General features: G+C 36.5%; 1 protein-coding gene across 19 annotated transcripts in view; it reads right to left on the reverse strand.

Annotated features, from left to right (window-relative positions):
* NFIA (nuclear factor I A) overlaps nt 1-23,400 on the reverse strand; it is a 381,629-nt gene that overhangs the window by 212,670 nt on the left and 145,559 nt on the right. Inside the window, exons 4-5 of one of the 19 annotated variants that reach the window (XR_008617265.1) lie at nt 13,230-13,377; nt 9,786-10,003 (exon numbers count right to left, since the gene is read on the reverse strand). The exons of 15 other annotated variants lie outside the window; for them this stretch is intronic. Coding sequence is in view for 3 of the 4 variants with exons in the window: in XM_055084582.1 (XP_054940557.1) it covers nt 13,319-13,377 (59 nt within the window). In the remaining variant the exon portion in view is untranslated. Of the gene's footprint in view, nt 1-8,920; nt 9,659-9,785; nt 10,004-13,229; nt 13,378-23,400 lie in introns of those variants that run through there. 3 more of the 19 variants (XM_055084587.1, XM_055084583.1, XM_055084582.1) reach the window with 3 other exon arrangements.

Consider the following 23,400-nt stretch of genomic DNA (forward strand, 5'->3'; position numbering starts at 1 on the left):
TTTGAAACATAAACAAAAAGTTAGAATTTAAAAGGGAAGCAGATTTCTCAAATCATGAGACAATTCTGACTATTATTTGCAAATATACTGGGACCAGAGACTTTAAAAACATTTCTTTCCTATTATCTGTAGCAGGAAGAGTAAGGCTAAGCTTACAAATTTTGTTTAACGTAAATCTTTTAGGTCCCTAGTATAGAAAATTCCTGCAGTATGTGATGATAGGCTTCTGCATTTCTGATTTCATAATTACTGAAGACTCCTTGATATGTATCACAGAGCAAGAACACTTTTACTAAGTATGTGAAGGAGTGACATAACCGTGTTTGGACTGGTGTATCAGTAAAGTTTCTCTCAGTAAGAGAAGAGTAACTACAGTTAATAAAAAAAAAAAGCGAAAGTTTCATTTAGATAATCGAAAATAAGATGTTAAAATTCCTTTTTGGTTTTCATTCTAGCATGCATTTTGGAAGACCAATATTGAAACTGTGTTGAAAATGTTAGGCTGAAGACCAATTCTGATAGGAATTATGGCCAGTTTGACACACCCTATTTATCTTTGGCTTGATGTAGACATAAGTTCAGATACTCTTAAATCCTTTTTTTAAAACCTGGCCTGAAGTTGAGAATGCGGTTTCTAAAATTAGCCAAAAGTTCTGAAAATGGCTTATTTTCTATACATTCACTTTTTATCAGGCACTATGTATTAACAGACTATATTTAGAATATCCATAAAGTGATGTGATTTTGTACGGATTATAAAACAATATAATGCAGACTTTCAAGGCAGGTAAGGACATATGATAAAGGATGATAAACTAAGAATAAAGATTAAGGAAGTAGTATTCACATAACACAATGAGAGAAAAAAAAATTAAAAGTTTCACTTAGAAGCTAAGTAAAAAATGGAAAATTCATGACCTGGGACAGTTTATTGTAACCTCCGTGCGCTACGCTTATATTGCTACAGAAATTGATGATTAGTTAGCTAATCTTAGGCAGCACAGACAGACAAATTTCTGTCACATTCCACGCCCAATCTATTCTTCTCTCATCTCTCTGGGAAACTGAGGTAAAATTCTGCTAAGTATATTGGATTTCCCTCTGGCTGAATAAAGGAACTGACCTTGAAAAATATAAATACAAAGAAATTAATTCTTTGCAAATTTGCTAAAATAGGTGTACTATAATTTAAAAAATAACTGGTACTCCCTTAATTACAATACTCGAATGCAGCTCTAAAGTTGGAAGGTTTTATTTTATTTACCAAATTTATAAAAACGGCTCATCTTTTTTTCTCAAGACTTGAGGTTCTCTTTCCAGGCTAGCATAAGATCACACACACAGTCACAAGCAAGCTTACAAACAGCGACTTAACCTTTCTTTCTTGACCAAAAAATAAAACACACAAAAAAAGCGGAGTCTGGGTTCACAGAGTTCTTCTTTTCTGGTTTAAATTTAATAACACTTAGGGATTAAAAGGTAGGCTCGGTATCTATAGGGCCAGCAATACTTCCTGCTGGGCTTAAACCTGGTTTTCCTGAGGGCAGAGAAGCCACAGCCCATCAGTTCATGTAGGAAGCTTGAGTCCCAAATGAAAAATCAACTTCCAAAAGATCTGGGTTACCAAAGCTAAGCAACAAAGTACCATAGTTTCCATTTTTGTGCTATGGAAACTCCGTGACAGTAAGAAGCCTGCCATCCAACGTGAGGTGAAAAAAGAGACACCTTTTTGCTCACTCCAGCAACTGTCAGTCAGGTCCCAAGATGACTCAAGACCAAAAGCTTCCACCAGAACCAGAACCTTAGTGGGGGTCTGTATCCACTATGGAATACCATAAAAATCTACTTTTAAAAGGATCCGAGCCTCCTAAAGTAGCACTCCTTTCATGTGACCACATTTCAAATGGTTTACTCATCACAGTAAGAACTGAAATACATATGGCATGTCTCCGTGGTCTGTTTCCTTTATTATTCGTGTGGTTTCATCTTTCTAAATTCGGACTTCTGCCCCATCCTAGAAGGTGAGGAGAATGTAATGCATAATGCAAAAGTATTTAAAGCAAATCATATGATATCTGTACTTGATAATTTTTCATGGCTTTATACCAAAAGAATCGCCGCATATGGAAGCTTAAACATTTTTTAAATGCTAGAACACGGAGCCTTCCTTTCAAACAATTCAAAGCAAGGGGTATATTGCTGACACAGCAACACTGTGGTCTCCGAGAGACTGTGGGAAATGTCAAATCTATGGTCCTGGGGGTGATTGGTGGATGGTTTTTGTGGTGTGTATGGTGTTTTGTTTTGTTTTGTGTGTGCTTTTGCTTTTCTCCTTTGAGTCTCTGACAGAAACAGAGCTCCACAAACTTTCTGGCGACCTCCCAGGAAAACAGAAGGAAGCTGTATCCTGCACTTCCCCTGGGATCTAATGAAATATACAGCCTCTGGGCTTCTTTCAATTTGGACTTTCAGATTGCTAAGCCAGTGGAAAGGGGATCCTAGCTGTCACAAACGTCACATGCTCGGGGTCACCTGCTGCTCGGGGGTTCTCATGCCAGTTGTTGACATAATAAGCACCCCTTACACTTTAATTACAATTCACAGTGTGCAAACTATGCAATCTGCTTTAAGGCAGCCTGTCTTTTAAACCAACACTAAAATTCTATTACTAATATGGAGATGAAATGTAGCAGGGGAAGGGTGTGTCCAGATGACTAACTATATGCAGATATCTGCCATTTGAGGACGATACGGGCAACATTTGCCAAGAGATAAAATGGTGTTGCTGTCCTTAATTCTGGGACATGGGACTTTATTCTAATTCTGCTCTCAGATTCCTATGAGTGGACCACAAAAATGAAATACAATATGTTTCGCGTGTAGCATTTTTACATTTGTGTAACTACCATGTATTTTTTTCCTACATGGGGGCTTAGCTATTCTGTGTAATATCCTGCCTATCCAACAGGGCTGATCAACTGTTAAAGGACAAGGAATTTCTACTCCCCCACCCCGCCATATCTTCCCCTCTAAACCTAGGGCAGTGCTAGAAACGTTTAACACATGCTTCTACAGTTGTGTTGACTCTCTATGATTTGCTACATCCTTGTATTTTGCTAACTACAGACCCATGTAAGCTATATTCTTGAAACCAAAGCATGAAAGGTTATTTTAAAACAGAGCCCATTTAAAATAATATGACAATGCAGGGAGCTGTTTAAAAAGTGCTAACACAAAATTATAGTCTACAGTTTTCTCCAAAAACAACAGTGGAAATTAGTTATAATTATATTACAGAGAACTACTATAAACATAGGTGGGCTAACCTTTGAATGAACTGTCTCAGCACTCTGGGAATTACAATCTCACTTTCAGTGCCACAAATGACGTAATTGATACACTTGAAATAAAACCATGCAAAGTACTTTTATGCTTAAAAAGTCCGACTCAAACACCTTAGTTGAGCTACAAGTAGGCCCCACTGTAGAACACCACCAAACCACCACCAGCAACAACAAACTAGTAAAAAAAAAACCCAAAAAACCAAACTTACAAAAGTAGTAAGTAGATATTTTTTAAAATAGTAATAATGCCTGTACTTGCTTTAATAAAGGATGAATCTCAATTACAAATGCCATCCAGATAGGTCAAATTAGCCAACAATTATTCCTTGCTTTCTTTGGTGCCAGGCAATACTAGATGACAGGACAGACAACAGCAACAACAGTGAAAGGCAAAGAGTTTACCTTATTTAGGTATGGTTAATCTAACATTGGAAGCAGATGCATCTTCCACCGTTCTTTCAAAAACAGCAGTTTCTTTGGTAAAACTCTCAGTCCTTTGGCTATTGGGTTTTGTCTTCAAGAAGACAGACACAGAGCTATTTTATTTTCTTCCATATTTGAACACTTGAAGCCGTCACCTGGCTCTCTGCCACCCCTAGGTAAGCCATTTGATGTCCAATTGTGTAACAGTCCCCATCGGTAAGTGCATCCATCCTCCGGAGACAGGAGGGGCTCTGAGAAACACAACTTCCCCAGGGGCCTCAGCATTAAGCCACCCCCTAGCCTCTGACCTCATGCTCCAACTCTGGTACCAGCAATCTGTGCCATGTTCTCCAACAGGTAAACTCCACCTTAAGTGTTCGGTCAAGTACCCTGGCTCGTCTGGAACTGGAGATACTGATGTGCTTTTCCTTACCTGCTTCCTGAGAATGAAATTCTGGCTCTGAAATCCAGGTTAGCACCTGGAACCCTGCTACCTGCTGACGGACTTCTCTGATGCTGACCACCTGCCTGGATTAGTGTCACCTGTCCATGGACTCTATTTCTTGGTTCTGCCCAATTCTGGGGACTCTCACCTTCTGCCAGTTAGACCTCCATGTTGTCCACTGCTCCACTAAGCTACCACCCCAAATCAGACCATCTGGAACATCTTCTGGCTGGATTGATTTTTTTTTTTTTATGGAACTGACCAACCTCAGCATATCAACTTCCACATCATAATTTCAGGTCTTGGTCCTTTACAAGTCTCACAGCCCAACATACGAACCCTATCAACCAATTCCCTCTAATTTCCCTTGTTAGGAAAAACAAAACAAAACAAAACACCAGAACATCTTTAAATCTCTGAAAAGTATATGAACAAGAAATAGAGTAGAGGCATTCCTATCCAATACTCTTGGGGCTAGTAGTTGGTCGGTTAGTTTAAAAAAATGGATAATTTTTTATGAAACATATACACCTTAAGCATTTTAACTGTGAAGACATGTACATTTGTTGGCCAGTCTTTTTATACAGAGATAAGGCCTTAACTTTAATGTTTGTTAACTGCAGCATCTTTCTTACATAAACCACACCTATAAAACATCATATCAGATTTCCAGGTTTTGTGCTTTTTTTCAGTACAGGGAGAATCTAAACATACTTCTAAAATAATCTGAGCACAGGATCCTTTCATATTTTTACAAATTTCCCTTTACAGTTGAGACAGCTCACCCACACTTAATCTGACAGAATTTTTGGTAACTCATCTTTAATAAGACTTTTCAAAGCACTGGCTTATTTTCACAGAAATAAAACTTTTTTTTTAATTTTGAGGTTGTATGTCATCAGATCACATAAATTTAATTAAATTACATTACAACAATACCAATAATACTAGTATAAACAGGTCTGAGAATAACACAACTTTTGGTAAGCACACAACTAGTAAAAACAAAATTGCTAGCTTGTGCTAGCAGGTTAACTATTGGCCATTAGTACTCAGCATACTCCAGGCATCAGTTAGTATGTTACAAAGAAGAGAAAAAGTCTTAGTCAGTCTTGAAAGCTGGTTAATACAGAGCTTCTAAGGTGAGGGTCTGCCCAATGAAAATAAAATTCAAATAGTCATCGAGGGGATATTATGAGAAGCCATTGATGCTTGATGCATAATGCTTGATGGTGGGACGCAAGATTGAAAAAGATATCTTTTCCAGCATTCATACCAGAATTTAATTTCTAATAATGTAAGAAATAACTAGAACTTCTCAGAGTTACTGTATTTAAAATGGTAGCTGAATTGATATCTCTATCTACCTGCTATAGGAAACAATATTTCAGTATTTAAAGAACAAGATAAATAATTACACAGCTTAGCTCCTGATATAGTATTTTCAAATTCTAAACTTTATTTACATTTTTGTTATCTTGTACAACTATCAGTATATCATTACTTCTGTTGATTTAAATTTGTAATTGGTGAAACATTTTTAAAAAAATTATAGACACTGTTAATGGAAATATTAATTTCTATTTTAACGTAAGTTGGCTTGACAACTGAAAATCACATAGATAGTACTGTCATTTTTTAAAATGTTTTACTATTTTCAGGTTAATATAACTATCACTTTTCATGTGATTGTACTTAAGATCAATTGTTCAGGAACAAAAAGCCTTAATTTCAACCTTCTGCTTATTATCAGTTAACTTATTATCAGCTTCAAGATCAATATATTACTTAATTATATTCATATATGATGATGATGATGGTGATGGAAACAGAAAGCCTTTACCAACTGCCTGAAAACAATAAGAATGGCCAACACTATGAGCTAAGTTATTTACATTCATGTAACTTTCCCAGCCGCTTTTGCAAAGTAAATATTATTGTCCTTATTTCAGGTTGAGGAAACTGAGAGAGCATTAAGAGAAAAATCTGGATCTCAAAAATAGATTGACTCCAAGCTTAGGCTTTATCACTGCAACAAGGTGTGTGTGTGTGTGTGTGTGTGTGTGTGTGTGTGTGTGTGTGTGTGTGTGTTTAAAGTAAACCAGAGATCACAGACTTTCCTTTCCAGTGAAATTTTTATTTGTACAGATGTGTGTGTACATGTTGGAGTGCACACATGTGCATGCATGCACACACACACACACACATACTCTTTAGTTAAATCAATTTCATATGCAAAAGAAAGTGAGCCAGGGTTAAGTTATTAAAAGAAGCCTTTGAAGCAAGGAGCGATGATGTGTGAAAGACATACCACAAAAGTTTATTTGAACAAAGGACAAGCAAAGAGGGATGGAACAAAAGTGAAAATAAGAGAAATGAAAGGTCTCCATCTTTTCCATCCTTTCTCTGTTGTGTATGGATTTCTCATACATAGAAAAGATATTAAGAGATGTCCGGAATTTATGGAATATCCAGAAATAAAATAGGTTTCATCAATCTATAGTTCAGATGAACCAAATCCACACAGATTTTCAATGAGTTTTTCTTTATTAAACACAATTATATTATTCTCTAGCAGGGTCCATAATTTTAAAGATAATTCCTTACTTGCAAGAAAAAAATTTCAAGGTAAGATTTTATAAAATATTTGTAAAATATGTTTTTCAATGGCATGTTATGAAAGCAAAAGTTTTGACTTGCTTTAGAAAAGAGATAAAGAGAGCCCTTTCATTTTATACTCATAATGCTTTATAGAACATTTCAATATCCCAAAGTACATTTCTAAAGGCACCTAACTGGTCCATAGTTTTCTTATAATTTCAAATTTTGTCTTGTCATGTAAACAACATTGTAAAATTTAAATTCAAATCATGAAAAGAAACATATTATATGGTATAGGCCATTTAATTTCTAAGTCTGTTTCATGTATATACCTATACACAGATGATGCAACATTATAATTGAGCTTTTATATCTATATTATCAGAGGTACTCTTTTTGTGTGTGTGTGTGTGTGTGTGTGTGTGTGTGTGTGTGTTTGTGTGGTATGCGGGCCTCTCACTGTTGTGGCCTCTCCCGTTGCGGAGCACAGGGTCTGGACGCGCAGGCTCAGCGACCATGGCTCACGGGCCCAGCCACTCCGCGGCACGTGGGATCCTCCCGGACCGGGGCACGAACCCGTATCCCCTGAATCGGCAGGCAGACTCTCAACCACTGCGCCACCAGGGAAGCCCTATCAGAGGTACTCTTAAATGTAAGTTAATAAATTCTAAATTATCTCTCAACACAAACATTCCCAAGCATTGTGCTACAGCAGACATCTTAGCTAAAAGTGAAAAATCTGACCAATCATATAAAACTTATATTTATGACACACACCATCCAGGTCATATAGAACTGATATGGTACTTGTAGAAATAAATACTCCTTTTTTAGAAAAACAAAAAGTGACTTTTAAATTGCTCTTGGGAGCAGAATTAGAAAGAGTGGCCAAAAAATTGCAAAGGAGAAAGATGGAGTTGGTCCTCTAATCTAAAGTTAAAAATAATTTTTGTCTGCTTGCATTTAAATAGACAATACTATAAAAGTCTTACAGAGACTCTATGCTTATAGAAGGCATTATTGCCTTTGCATATAATGGAAGCACATTTCTAGCACTTACATTATTACAAATATTGAAAATGGCTTCCAGAAGCTTTTAGCAATGTGCTCTTTGTCTTCTTTCCAAAGAAGCAATCCAATTAAAACAATAATTTTCAACATACAGGACAAGGACCTGTACACTTTACCTAGCATCTTACAAATTCAATGAAAATAGATTGAAAACTTCTATATGCTTTCTATGTACTTGTACTAACCAAACACAATTTACAAATATTTTCCTAGAAAAGGAAGTGTATTTTTTATGCCTCTTCTATCGATGATAATTTCAACCTATGTTTCAATTCATCCTTCCTTGAATTCACTGTTTCACTAGTGTACCTGTGTACTCAAACTTGTCAACAGGAACATGGTAATGAATATTATTCATTTCTGATAAATTTCCTCCACCTCTCTGTCACATGCCCCATAATAAGCACAGAGAAGACACTAAAATGTGTTGGCTGAATTAATTTTCTTCAAGTGGGATTATTTCATTGTTCACCCTCACTATAATATTTGGCTTCCTTCTAAAGAGAATTTATTCATTAATTTATCATTTCTTATGTTCTAGCTTTTTTCCTCACTTAATTTCATAAATTTAATTCTTGTGGCCATTTTTTTTCAATCAAAAGTACTTATTGAGCAACTTGTATAAGTTGTGATTTAAATCATTTGCACTATAAAGAATATCGATGAAATTACTAAATAAAAATATTTTGTTTTATATCTTTCAGCATGTCTGCCATATAAAAGATGGATACCTTCCTTTGAAGATATCTGAATGGATCACCAAATTATTACCTACTTCTCTCTCACAGCTCAGATAATTAAAAGGAGATGTACACAGATTGGTTGCATGCTTAAGAGTTAGAATCAATTAAAACAAAATTGTATGAATGCTCTTCCAATAATATATCACTTCAGGGACCATGAAATGCTACCTTTATATTTGCAAAATCACTAAGGTCAGATGAGAGCCTTAATGCTATCTCTCCATGAGCATTTAGAGTGGGTGTGCACAGAGGCATGTGGAAATGGAGGGGAGAGGGTTCTAGCTGGTGATTGTTTAGTTACTAATATCTTTATAAAGTGGTTAGAAGTGTCTTACAACACCCCAGAAATGATCACAGAATACTTATGGAGCACACCTAAAGTCAAGTTTCTTGTTTAAGTTGGTATTTAAGTTAGGACTGCAATATGGGCATCCCCCACAAAGAAACACTTTGTGACTGCTTTTAAATACACATTTAAATCCACTTCATTAATTGTCTCAGAGCTTTCCTAAACAACTTAACAACATACTACAGTTCTGCTCTGACCAAAAGAATACAGCCTCAGGAAGATGCCACTATTGCAGAAACAAAAGATCATAAGGAGAAGTAGCTACTTTTAATTCAGTTCTGTGGGCAAACTCTAGTTTGTGGATTCCAGACAGCCTGAAATCCTCCCTCACAAGACTGTCTTAATATTCAGGGGCCTGTCTATAATTTGTGCATTGAGAAGTTTTGTGCATGAAGTTTTCTCAAATCCATCTCACCCAAGTGTTTAGTTAAAAGCACAATACACAAATCGTAACTGTACCCATGCTGTTACACATTTTTACTTCAATTTCACTTTAATCACTCTGCCCGATGTTATGGTTAGTTGTGTACAGGTTTGTCTGTCTTACTGGAGAGAGAGCGAGTTGAAGTCAGGCCTTTATTTTCCCTGTACCTCGTTCAGTAGCTGACAGATAAGGCGCGTGGTAAATGCTGGCTGAATGAGATTTTTCAGAACTTCCTCAGATCAATGTTTACTTATCACCCTGCATACATAAAAGAAATATGTGAAACTCTTGAAGAGGAAATTTAATCCTTTATGCGTTCAGAAATAATGATGAAAGATAACATTCTCGCAAAAAAACAAAAAGTTCAAAACCAGGAAACACTTACTTAATAAAGGAGGTCATGAGGATACTTATTCTCATTTAATAAACAGAAGAAAGTTCTCAGGGTCATGTTGGCAGTGGACTGTTTCTGGCCCTGAGATGAATAATCCTTTTCCAAGCTAAAATCATTGCCCAGCTGTGAAATAATGATAGCTGCAAGGAATCCAATGGTGGCAGCAAACTCAACTCAATGGTCCAATATTTGTAGGCACCAAGCAGACACTGCAGTGAAACAGCAGTGGTGACCAGATGTCAGTAACGGCCTGAGGGCATCCTCTCACCTCCCCTCACCCACCCATTAAGGGTGGCATCAAGAGCAATTACAGCACGGCCCCAATGGATTGTGCCAGGCTGGCAGCTGTAACACCTGTCACAAGGTCTGCATGACATGAACAAAGACCCAGAAAGTAGCTTTAATGAGCAGACCCTACAACAGACAGAGCCTAGTGCATGTAGTGACTGCTTCAAAGATACTGTTCATGGTTGATGGAAGACTGTTTCAGCAGCTATTTACTGTCTTTAGCACCTAGAACTAAGCTAAGCATATACATTCCCAAAGCCCATTCTTCAGAGTGCCATGTCTTACCCTGAAATGAAACATGAAAGTTTGTAAAGCACACACTTCACTCAGTGTCAGCTCAATATTTGCTTATCTGAAAATATTTACCAGTGCCATTTAGGTAACGAACTTAAGGTGCACCTTGACACTCTTTTCATGGTGAATCTGTAACTTTGGAAGTTGCAAGCTCTTGAAGACAAGGAGCATTTCTTATCCACCTAGTTTTCTCCAGTGCGCAAAAGCCTATGTGTACACGAGAGGATAGCTGAATGGTTGGAAGAATGCACAGAAAAATACATGAAAATTACTTATTCCTTACCAAACTCATCATAAGACTGATAGTCAAAAAAGCAAAATGGTTAGGAGAGTGAAAGAAAGTCCTCATTTTGGTTAGCTGTCAAAATTTACAGGCAAAGGGAATGATTTCAGGATTCTTGAATACTCAAGGACATTGGCCTGTAAAAATAGTCATACAAAATGTGTAGTCAACTTAATAAAATCATTGATACACTAAGACACTAAGGCTACTAATGAAAAACTACAGAAAGACCAGTGAGCTAATTGATGGAAAGAGCTCAGCACACGATATCCAAGGTAGAGTAAGTACTTGATGCGTGATAACTATGATTGTACTTCTGATTATGGTGATTACTAAGGGAAATCAGGCCAGTGATTTATAATGTATCCTCTATGGATCGGTCACCTCATCTTCAAAAGGAATAAAATGAACAATGACACAAAGACTGTTATTTCTGGGGATATGCTTTCTAAACCGACAGCAATAGCATTTGCAGATTTTTTTAAGAGGTGAAAGGAATCTAAGAAGTCATTTTTCAGAAGAGGAGATCAATGCCCCCAAAGATCAATCTACCCGTATCTGAAGTCATGCAACTAGTTGGAAGCCAAGTGACTTAACTGATCAGCGATTCTGTTTCCTTTCTGCATAAAAGGACCAATAATACTTAGCTCCCATCAACTCACACTATCGTAACAAAGGATAGATTGAGTCTTGTTTTAAGTATTTGGCACAAAGGTTCAGGGTAAATTCAAGACAACATTACTCTTTCAAAATAATGTTGATGAGGATCTCTACTATTAATACCATTACTAGGATGACAACCATTACCACTACTCTATTTATGTCTTGCTGACTTTTGAGAGATCCTGGGACTATTAAGACTTGTAAGGAGGTGCCTGTTCCTCTTCTGAAACAGTATTATTATTAGACCTTCACAATAGGATAACTATATCTAAGGACTAAGTAGCTTATGATTCATACTTTCTAAAATAAAACAGCTCACTTCCAAATGCAAAGTTTGTCTTCAAATTTGGGGCACATTTAAGCAGCGAGTAGAAAACAGTGGGTTTTAATGAAATGCACCAGGTTTAGTTATTTTGATTCTTTGGGGTTCACACAGGGTTTACAGTACTTCACTCAGTTTATGGGGTTCAGACAAGGCTTAAAGTGAACTTCACCTGGAACTTTTCACATGGTTTGAGCATTAACCAGGGATTGAGTGGTTTATAGATCATCCAAAAGAATTTCTGTCTTGGAATCTTGCCGTGAACTCTTGAGTATTTAAATTCTGAGTAAATTTATATCACAAAGTGACTACAGGTTTTTAGTAACTGTTTCTGTTTATTTATTTTTGCTATTTTAAACGAAAATGAAATGTAAAGAAGATACGTGGAGAAAAGAGTTTGATAATCCAAAGTTTAAGAAAGCAGAAAAGAAATACAAACGTAATGTTTTGATATTTATATAATATTTTACAGTTTAAAGGGCTTTCACATACATTAACTTGTCTGAATGTTAACCACTAACCTTTGTAGGATACAATTAGATCAATTTATCCTAATATTACCTCAGACTCCTCACCTATGTAATTATACATTTTCTAACTGAAATATTTATAAGGAATAATAATCAATTATTAATAGTATTTATTTTGTAAACAAAGTGTTAAAGTCATTTTATGGCATTTTTATTTCCTGAGGAACAAAAGGTTGGACCATAATATATGGAAAATACTTTGATGTCCCACAGTTAGGACTCTGAAGTTTGAAAAATATAGTTTATACTTATGGAAATGTTTTCAGGGGATATTACAACGTAGACCATGTTTAAAGATCTAACACAATGAATGGGCACTTAACAAAGCAAAAACTACGTCCCTCAGTTTAATTTTGCATATACAGTTTATTAGCTTTTAGAATGGTGTCATAACTTTAGTTAAGAAAAAGCCATCTGAATTTATGAGGCCAAAGTCATCAAAGGTCCAATTAAGTCCTCCTCATATTAATGTACGAAATGTCACTTTTGCTTGCATATTGAAGATTTAAATTTATCCCAGTCATCTTTCTATACGCATAATGTATTTGAGTTGGAAGAATCTAGCAAGAGGATATTTAGTCCAACTTATTTCAATCCATTCAAAGAATTTAATGAAGACAAAACTATTTAAATCTCTAATATATCTTAGACAACAGACTAGCAGTTCGCATCTCTGAGTCCACTTACCAGTGACAATTTAAATCTAGACAAGTAGAAATAAAATTTTTAGGATTATTCCTTGAAAACTATTAGGTGTGTGTATAAAACAGTTTATCTGAAGCAAAATATTATGGCATTTAAAAGGAAGGGGATGGTATTCTTTTGTTTGAGGAAAAATTCATGATTTGGGCCTACAGCCAAAACTCATGAATAATCTAAGGTTTTTCAACAATCAATGATGAAAAGCACTAAAACACTGTCACATTATTTGGATGTTACTTTAAAGTAAATAATAACTGCTCTTCTGAGAATTTCTAACCCAAATCCAGGTGACTAGAGTGAACCAGATTATCCATCATTTTATTTAGAATTCATAACTATATAATTAAACTCACATTCATTCAAGAAGCACAACAGCTAACCCCCCATCCCTCCAGCTCCACTGCACACTGGTGTTTAGTGAAGGGCAGCCAGCTTCTCTCACCTATCCTGGCAGACCCAGGCCTCTGGCTGTGAAGAAAACCACAATGTGGGGAGGAAAGCCTACAAAAGAATGAAAACAGAAAGTGTCTAAGGCCTTGGCAGAAGGACACTAAATAAAATAGAGAGCGGTGACTCATTCTGGCAATGAATCCCCCTCAACCCCTTCAAAGCCTTTGGCAAGAGTCCTCAGAGGAGACCCCAGCCTTTTGCCAAGCCACAAAACACCACAATTATTATCGCAGCAGTCATCAACAAAACAGATTTTGTAAACTGACTTGTTGGCACATAGATTAAAGAAGCTATAAAAAGGAGTAACAGCTGTTTGGGTTGCCCTATGCAGAGAGCTACTATATAGAAAGTAAATTTTATATCTCTATACATACTTGGGTAGAACAGGCATACACATACAACCCATGTACTAATTATACATGCATACTATGTAGAAAAGGGTAAAATGCCAAACACACAACATAAATTTAAAAGACAAACAGTTCTTTTAAATTAAAATACTCACTTCGGAAGGACTAATAGAAAAATTTCCTGAAGAAATGATCTTGTACTTCACTAACAGAAAATATGGACTATGTCTAACAATGGCAAAATGAATAAAGTTTTTCTTAAAAATATTGAAAAGTACTGTTTTTCATATAAGCAAGAATGTTGAATTCTTTGTGAATCTGCAAAACTCTGCTTTATTCTACCTCCCTAAACATTGCCTGATCGGCATTTTACACTACAAAATTTAGAATTATCTCATGTTCCAGGCCATCTGAAAAAATTCCACTTGCTTACATATTCATGGATACAATACATTATGAACAAAGTAAAAATAGCATATTTTTAGGGATCTAATTTTTACCTTTGCTGCAACAACATTATTCACCTAAATAAACTGCCAATGAATAATATACGATAGAAAAGAATGGGAAAAATTGACAGGTAATAATCAGTACTACTTACACATTCTTAATTTGAAGATTAAAAATGTACTATGGGGCTCCCCTGGTGGCGCAGTGGTTAAGAATCCGCCTGCCAACGCAGGGGACACGGGTTCGAGCCCTGGTCCAGAAGATCCCACATGCCGCGGAGCAATTAAGCCCATGAGCCACAACTACTGAACCTGTGCTCTAGAGCCTGCAAGACACAACTACTGAGCCCACGAGACACAACTACTGAGCCCGCGAGCCACAACTACTGAAGCCCACGCGCCTAGAGCCTGTGCTCCACAACAAGAGAAGCCACCGCAATGAGAATCCCGCACACCGCAACGAAGAGTAGCCCCCGCTCGCCGCAACTAGAGCAAGCCCAAGTGCAGCAACGAAGACCCAACACAGCCATAAATAAATAAGTAAATAGATAAATAAATAATTTTTTTAATTAAAAAAAGTATTGTGATTTATTGTGAAGAGGTATGAACTCCTGATTTTTAATTTAAAAAGAAAGGTTTTATTCAAGTTCCTTGTCACTAACTTACAGTAAAATACATAAGAATTAGCAAGAAATGCTTTTAATTAAACTACTTTACATTCGTAATATTATATAACATTAGAAATGTACTCTGTAAGTATGTATTAAGGGATCTGCCATGCAACTTTCATATTACGCATTTGCCCAGCTAACCTCTAAAAGCCTATGTAGCTCTATGTTGAAACTTCCAGAGCTGAAGCATCCTAATGGGCATTGATCTTTTACACTGAAGGATGCAGAGTTCAAATTTCAGCACTGTCAATAACATTTGGCTTCACCTACTGAATGACTGGGGCTTGGTTGACAATTGCCTACCAAGAGAGAAAAGACTGGAAAAGAACTTACAAGAGTCTTAGCTACAGTCATTGTTGACTAAACGGAAAAAGAATATCAGTAAAAGAGAACTGAGAAGTCACATTTCTTGGCTACCTCTTACAATAGAGCATACACCAAGTGTACATCTCCCCCACCTAAGGGCTCCATGACTTAACAAATCCTAAAACTGCAGATTGCCAAGCTCAAACTGTATAAACCATCCTACTGTAATATTATCACTAGCCGATTTCACCACTGATTGACACAAAACAAAACACCACCACCTTCATGACAACCAGCTTTTTTGTATAGCTACTTAAGTATTACATAAAATGCTCTATCAATTAAAAATTCTCTTCAGGAATTCAGGTTTTCATCAGTATATAAAACCTAGCCCATAGCTGATATTAAACAGAAGACCAATTTAAGGAATTCCCTGAGTAAACTGACAGCCTGGAGAAGTTAATTCACCAAGTATATTTTTTAAAGTGTCACACAGAAAAATTTTAACAAGTTGTAGAAATATATTCACTATTAGGTCATTGTTCAAAATATCACAAACCCGACAGTTCTTCAATTTAGTTTACTATTAGTTATTTATATCTAATAACCAAAACACACAGTAAAAACTTCACAGGGTCTAATTAAAATCCTTTTTTTTCCAAGTTTTGTTTTTTAAATTCCAACTCCTTTCCCTTATTATGATTTCCCCAGCTTCTCTGTCTACCTTGGAACCCAAGCACATTATGCAGGCAGCACAATGAACTAACATGCCAGCAGAAGTAGTATGCTCCACCTATCCAAGAATTTTAAAAGCATCCAAATACACACACACTGTCTCCTGTGTAGCCTGGAGATCCCTATTGAGCTCATGCCAAGTGTCTGAGAAGTTGGACCCTGCATCCGGTATTTACACTAAGCTAAAATTCTAATCAGCACTAACAGCAGTATGTTTTAATTCACCCTTATGATTTTATTTCAATCTGCTAAGTAGCACAACTGCCAGAAAGCAATTGCTATAAACTTAAGTAAACAAATGCAAAACTAAAATAAATCTTAAACCTGTTGTATATAAAGTTTGTGCCACTTTAGGCAGGCAGTACAAAAAGGCACAGCCCAAAGTCTTGGTTAACGCTCTTGGATCTCCGTTAGAAAGCTCTTTGAAAGCACTGCTTCATCTAGTCTCCCCCCTCCCCACCCCTTTCTAAAGAATGATTTGGTGCATGTTAGATCAGGTGGAGAAAATGGCCATGTTATTTTCCGGTGGTGTTTTCACCTCACGTATTCCCCTGAATAGTCTTCTGCCAAGCATGGGAAACAAGGAGTACACGGTAACTACTTGAATCTCTGGATGACACTACTACCACTCGTGCCAAGGAGCTGGTGCCAAGTCTTGCATCTTCGAGTTTTTTTTCTCCCTTCCTTTTTCGGTGGTAGTTGTGTGTTGGGGGGGTTGAGGATGGCAGTGGGAGAATGTGACCAACAAATCCTGCGAAGTTGGTCACCATTTTGAACCTGTTCAGTGTGCTCAGACCTTGGCAGCCATCTTACAGCTTGGCAACCATTTTGAGAATGTGTTTGGCAAGCTCTCAGAATTCGCTGACACTGTTTAAATAGAAGGCTAGTTAAAAATAGTCCACATTCAACAATACAGTGTGATATCAGGTAGAATAACCCTCAATAAATCTTGCCAACCAAACAATTTATAACATCTTCACCGAGCTAAATGACGTCCCAATTTTCTTAACTTGAATACATCACGCTGAAGCACCTCAAAATCTGACTCCTTAACCCTTTAGCAGACAAGTTCTTAAAAATCAATCCTGGAGGGACATCAGTGAGCAGGAAAGTGGAAGGTATAAAGAAGGAAAGCGATGGCCAAAAACATAGAACTTATATCAAAACATTCACAAGCCCATTCAAATTCAAGATATAAAATAGAAGGGAGAAGGGCTGTCATCACACCCCGTGGAATACAGTTCTAGAAAATGATCGCAAAATGTCAGACTGTGCCCCACTTAATGTTCTGTGAGTTCATGGAAACTATCTTAAGGAGCTTTAAGGAAATTACCAAAAACAAGAACAAATCTTACCTTAAGAACTAGTCTAAAAGAAAACAAAAAGAAAAAACTTGTACATAATTACCATTTTTCGAAAACTAAGAGTTATAAATGTTTTCTTACAACTGTGTTATATTCAACCTCACTCTTTCTCCATAAGTTTCAATGTTTCTAACCCAACCAAAAAATAAGTTGTGTCTTTAAAAACATTTCTTGATGGCTACAAATCTGAAATAAAAATGATAATTTTGCATTGGTGTGACTCTTGGCATCCTTACCAGATTTATATCATTTTGTAGAAAGTTGAATTAACTACATGACACTGGATGATAATTTTACCACCAAATGGAAAAGGAAAATGACAATCTAATAATCTGAAGTATCTTTTCCATATTAAAAAAATAATAACATATTAATATACAATTTAGTATCTTCCCTTCAATTCTGTGAATATTTAATATCATATTATATGAGGGGATGGCTAATGGTAAAAAGACCATATTGCTTATGGTTTTATGAAAAAAAATCTAAATGAACTAAATTTTCTATGTTGTCTACAATTACGGTTAAATCATAAATATGAGGATAAAGCCTAAAGAATTTTGAATCTTGTGATGTTAAAAAACAAAAATTTAGAGTCATTAAATAATATCCCCAGCCAAATAGTTGTTATTTAAATTTCAATGTATCTTGGGGCATGATGGATACCTAGCTTGTATTTTGGTTTCAACTGTGATCTAATTCAATACAGCACCTGAAAGTCTATATCAATGCACTATTTACACTGTCTATAATATAGCAGTGCTTTTTAAACTTGAAGACCAAATTTTAAAATTTCTACTGAAATTCAATTCAAGAACTATTTTACTTCACATAATATCATACAAAGTGAAACAATTAATTAAACCATGATCCAAATTAGAATATAACATAGGAAAACATTATGCTGAAATGGATCAGTCTAGAGTCTTGATACTATTAGATGTCTCTTTATTGAATGACAGTATCTGCAGTAGATGACGTAAACGGTGCTAGAATAGTTTGGAATGCATTGATAAATTGCTCTATCGATTCCATTCTGCTTCACTTACCATAATTATAGCACGGTAATGGAAGACATAAATGATATATTTTTACTAGAGCGGAAAGCCCAGAGTTTGCCTGTTTCTTTATGAGATTATACCCAATCCTTTCAATTAATACAGCATGATGGATATCTAACACTCTGAGAATAAGAGGCCTGATTCTAGTGTTCTTGCTTAAATATCATTGTTCAAATATTTGGCCATTATTTCAAATAAATGTATTTAGTATTTTAAAGACACAGCATTTGCACCTCTGTAGGATGCTGTTTCAACATAATTTTACAGAAACATTTTCATTCCATTTAGAAATTTATCTTTCAAAATTTGAAGCCATCTTACAAACACAACTTTATCATCCCGTATTCATTTAACATACTAGCGGTTACCTTACAGCTTCTCAAGGATAATTCTGATAAGACTTATTATGCTGAAGGAGAATAAATATTAGAATGAAAGAAAAGAATAGGTAAGCAACTTAAACTATTGTTTGTAGAAGAGAAGATGTAATGATTTGCAAATCCAGACAGCAAGAGATTTAATAGAAAGGACTCAAATGAAAATTAAAACTTTTTAATAGAAATTTATAGTGACTATTAATTATCTATAATTATTCAATATCCATAAGCGCCACCATAGAGTTTCAAAGAAACCAAAAGCTGCATTAAAAACCACACAAGCACTATATTTGACATTGTGCCATTTTCTTCCTGATATCACCATTCCAGAGTATTGCTAAGGAAGGACACCAGGTTTTCCCAAATGGATACATTTAAAATTAAAAGTGTCATTCCAAGTCATGCAAAAGGAATTTGAGAAATTCTGAACAGGATACGACCGGGTCTTAACAACTCAGAGCAAGGCTTGAATTGCTTTTTATTTGAAAATATTCTTTAACGAAAAGGCCTCATTCTATTAGCTTTTGCTGTTTAGAAGAAACAGGGTAAATTTTTAAAAGAAAAATCAATTCACAGAAAAAAAAGTTTCCCCCAACAACTAAATGGTGTAAAAATTGATCTGTACTTCCCCTCTCGCATTACAAAGGCTGTCACAGGGAATAAAATGTAACCCAGGAGGGCCCGTGGCAGCTATCAAACTTTCCCTGACACATTATAATGTCTGAAGCCCAGACACCAAAGGTTTACATCAGAAAAACTCCAACATGTAGCGAACAACTCAAAACCAACTATCGACCATGCTATTGATTTTTTGTGGGGAAACCAAGAGGGGAAAAGCACCAGAAAAGATAGAGTTTCCCTTTTCCTTTCTCATCCCCAACTTAGTGGGCTGCCAGCCTTAGGTCTTCTTAGGCTTGAGCTCTCTGAGTTTTGCATTGCACCTAGCCAGGATGTCTGCCTGAGATAATTCAAGCTAAAGGCATATGATCTCAGTGGAAGCTGATTCTCCACCAACTTGCAACACAACCTAACTCAGACCCAAAAGCATTTCTTGACAGAAGGGTACAGGGAGAGACCAGGGAACAAGTAGAAAAATAAGACATATGATTCATATGATTATATTTTCAGAGAGTGTTTGAAGATCTCTGACTTCTAAAGTTCACAAATTAAACTTGACTCAATAATCGATAGAAAGCTAAGACAAACATATTTAGAACAACTTATATGTATAGTATGGACAAGGTGTCACAGATAGATGTATTTGGAAATTAGGAGGTGGCCCACCCACTCCCCAGTTCCCAACTAATTACACAGAAAAGTCCAAGTTAATAAAAAAAAAAAAGTTTATTTTTTCCCTTTCACGTAAATTAACACAAAATGGGTCATTCGAGAAGCTGAAAGGTAACAAAGCAAAGTGCTTGCTTTAGCTCCTTGGGGTCTTGTCACATAATTTTGAATTGGTTGAGGATCATTTACTTGGATCATTATAATCATATCCTACAAGTATTCTACCATTTAATTTGTGAAATGCATGACCACCTATCATGCACCTGGGAAGAATTATTAGAGCATTCATTTTACTACTAAATTTAGAGATGGCTCTGAGCCATTTTAAAATAATAACAATAATAATAATGATTAATAACAATGCACTTCCATTCTGACTCACAGAGCTATCTCAAGGGGTTTTCCAGCTGTTTGCTAATTAAGTCTCATACCTGCCCCCCGCCTTGCTAGTAGATGAGCACTGTTAGGCCAATTTTACACCTGGGAAAGCTGAGGCAGACTGGGAAGGGTAAACCAAGATACTAGAGCATATCACAAGAACGAAAATAAGAATGTGTCCACATTTTGACATTTATATCTGAAGACAGTGATAGAAAAGAAAAAAAAAACAACTTGTAGAACTAATGAAAAAGCAATTTGACTTCTGTTGATTTTGTTGCTTAAAAAAAAAAATCATACAATGAGTCTTGTTTGTGTGTGTGTTTGTTTTTACCTATTCTGCTCATAAGGAGAAAAAGTAGTTTGTGAATTTTCTGAATTTCATTTCTAATATACTTAAGCACAATATTTTGCCCACCATAGAGACTTAGGTATTTATCAGTTAATTGTCAAAATTATTAACCCTTCTATTGTTAACATAACCCAACAAAGATGAGGTTCTCTTATTATCTTTGGTTTAATAATACCACTTGGATATTTTAAAAGTAAGTGTATATTTTGCAGAATTACGAGAATGTTTTTACTTTAAACATGGCTATGTTAGTCTGAGGTTCTCGATAATATGAATTAAAAATTACCATATCACTGACTCTTTCGAGGGTTAAGAATGCTTTGAACTCATTCATTCATTCATTCAACACTGGAAATGGAGAGGAGAGACACACGTACTAGGTACCATGCAGCGTTCTGGGCACCATGAATATAGCAGTGAACACAAGAGACAAAAACTCCCTGCCTTCTGGGAGCTTACATTAGACTGGAGTTGAGAATAAAGGTTCTAGATACATATTAATTCATCCATGCAACAATGATTAAACACGTTAGGCACTGGGATAAAAACATGAAAAAGTCGTTGGCTATGGCTTCATAGAGTTATCTGTTTTGTTTTCTTTTTTCAAAGGTTAATATTCGCAAAGTTTTCTCACTGATGAAAAGCAAAAGAGTGATTGCCAGAGCTCCTTGGCCGGACATAATTAGAGAAATGGGCTATATCTGCCAATGGACTAAAAAGCACACAGTCCTTTGTTATGCCCTTCACACATTAATACAACAAATGAATCCACTGAGTCATTTTAAACTACTTGACAACAGGAAAAAGAAAGAAGTCACAAAATAAAGAGGTTGATCAGAAACAAGTAAGAGGTCCTTTCTAGGAAAACTCTTTTCCAATAACAGTTTAAAATGTATCCAAGTTAGACTCTTAGACCAGGTGCAGTTTGGAAGGTGTCTGTTAGTCCTAGAACTTGGGTCTTTCCTATTTCTATATGTCTTAAAATGTTTATATAACATTTTTGTAGGTGAGGATCACGATTTCAGGCTTGGACATGATAAAGTACATTGTGACAGCTCACATCAAAGAAACCATGTAAAAAGTATATACAGTACCTGTGCCTTAAAAGCACAGAGCACATACTGTCTGTTATTTTGTTCAAGGATATCTTGTGCCATATGTTTTGGGACCCTAACTAGCAGTACACTCAAGATACACCCTCCTCTTCACACCTATTTAGCTGAAGAACTCTCTCCAGCGACGATTATGCTTGCCAGTTCTAAATAGAATAGCTGTTCCCATGTCATCACTGATCTAGAAAGAATTACTTCTCTCTACCCCCTTTCCCCACCTCTTTTAAAAGATGGATATTTTCTGAAATGATAAGTATATCCTGAACTGGATGCAGATTAATTGCCCATTTGGGGATGTTTTTAATGTGTTCTGAATCAGAGTTAGAATGCAAGAGCAGCCTCAATGTTCTGTCACAGGTGGGGCTCAGGGAGGGAAGGGAAGTTCAGAAACCATATGACTAAGACATCACTCCCAGTGTAGATCTATCATCTACACTGCCAGACACTAACCTAAAAAAACAGTGAGTCTACATAACAGCAAAGCAATCTTCAACTGAGTTGGGGTAGGCGGGACACAGTCCTCTTACTGTCTTACAAATGAAATGACAAGCTGATAAATCTACTTTTTTTCACTTTTTAAAATTGCTCGTGATGTAGTAGTTTCCTTCCTTTATTCACTCGGCAGACCCTGCTCCTGCTGGCCTACCATGCCTTGTATCGCATGTTGTAACTTCCTTTTGTAGGAATAGCTTCTTTCTTGAGAGTGGAGTATAAGGGGTAGAAAGGCTTGACTTGGTTCAAGATAGGACCCACCAGGGAGAGAGAGAGACTGAAACATGAAGTGGGGAAACCACAGACAGATGTCACAGTGGTCACAAGTGTGTAGAAAGCTAGTATGGACGTCACAATTACAGGTGAATTTCCAGGAAATAACCCAGTTGTGGTCATCCTTAAAAACAAATTAAAAAAGCAAAAATATTGTAACCAAAATGTGTTTCTTCTTGTCTTTTAATAAAAATCCCATTCCAGGGCTTCCCTGGTGGCACAGTGGTTGAGAGTCCACCTGCCGATGCAGGGGACACGGGTTCGTGCCCCGGTCCGGGAGGATCCCACGTGCCGCGGAGCGGCTGGGCCCGTGAGCCATGGCCGCTGAAAAAAAAAAAAAAAAATCCCATTCTGGAAGTGCCAGAACTCAAAATATATACTCGTTCTTCTTGAAAAACTTGTAAGTCATCAGATCTCTGACAATTAAAACAGTACAGCTAGAAAGGCAGGAATACGGTCGGTTTTACGATAACATGAAAAGCACAAACTTTTTTGCCAAAATAGTTAGATACCGCATCTATTGCTGGGGCTCGAGCTGGCTGCTGGGGCCTCTCTGAGGGATTCGTTTCATTCACATGCCAGTATTTTTGAAAGGATTACTAAGGGCAAAGTAGCCTGATAGGTGTGTAGAAAGACAAAGAAGAGAATAGACATTCCAGCTCACAGAAGAGCTGACAGAGACCAGAGGAGGCAGACATGTACCCACATAATGCAAGGATGGATCAACATCAAGCATTCAAAACTGCAAAACTAGGGTTACGGTCTGAGGAACTGCTTTTTATATTAGGTCCCTGTGAAACAGGCCCTTAGAAGCCCTGGGTACCAGGGCAGACTCTCCTTCTGCACACATTATTTAAAATGAAAAAA

The sequence above is a fragment of the Physeter macrocephalus genome, chromosome 4 (assembly GCF_002837175.3).
Source record: "Physeter macrocephalus isolate SW-GA chromosome 4, ASM283717v5, whole genome shotgun sequence".
NCBI lineage: Eukaryota > Metazoa > Chordata > Mammalia > Artiodactyla > Physeteridae > Physeter > Physeter macrocephalus.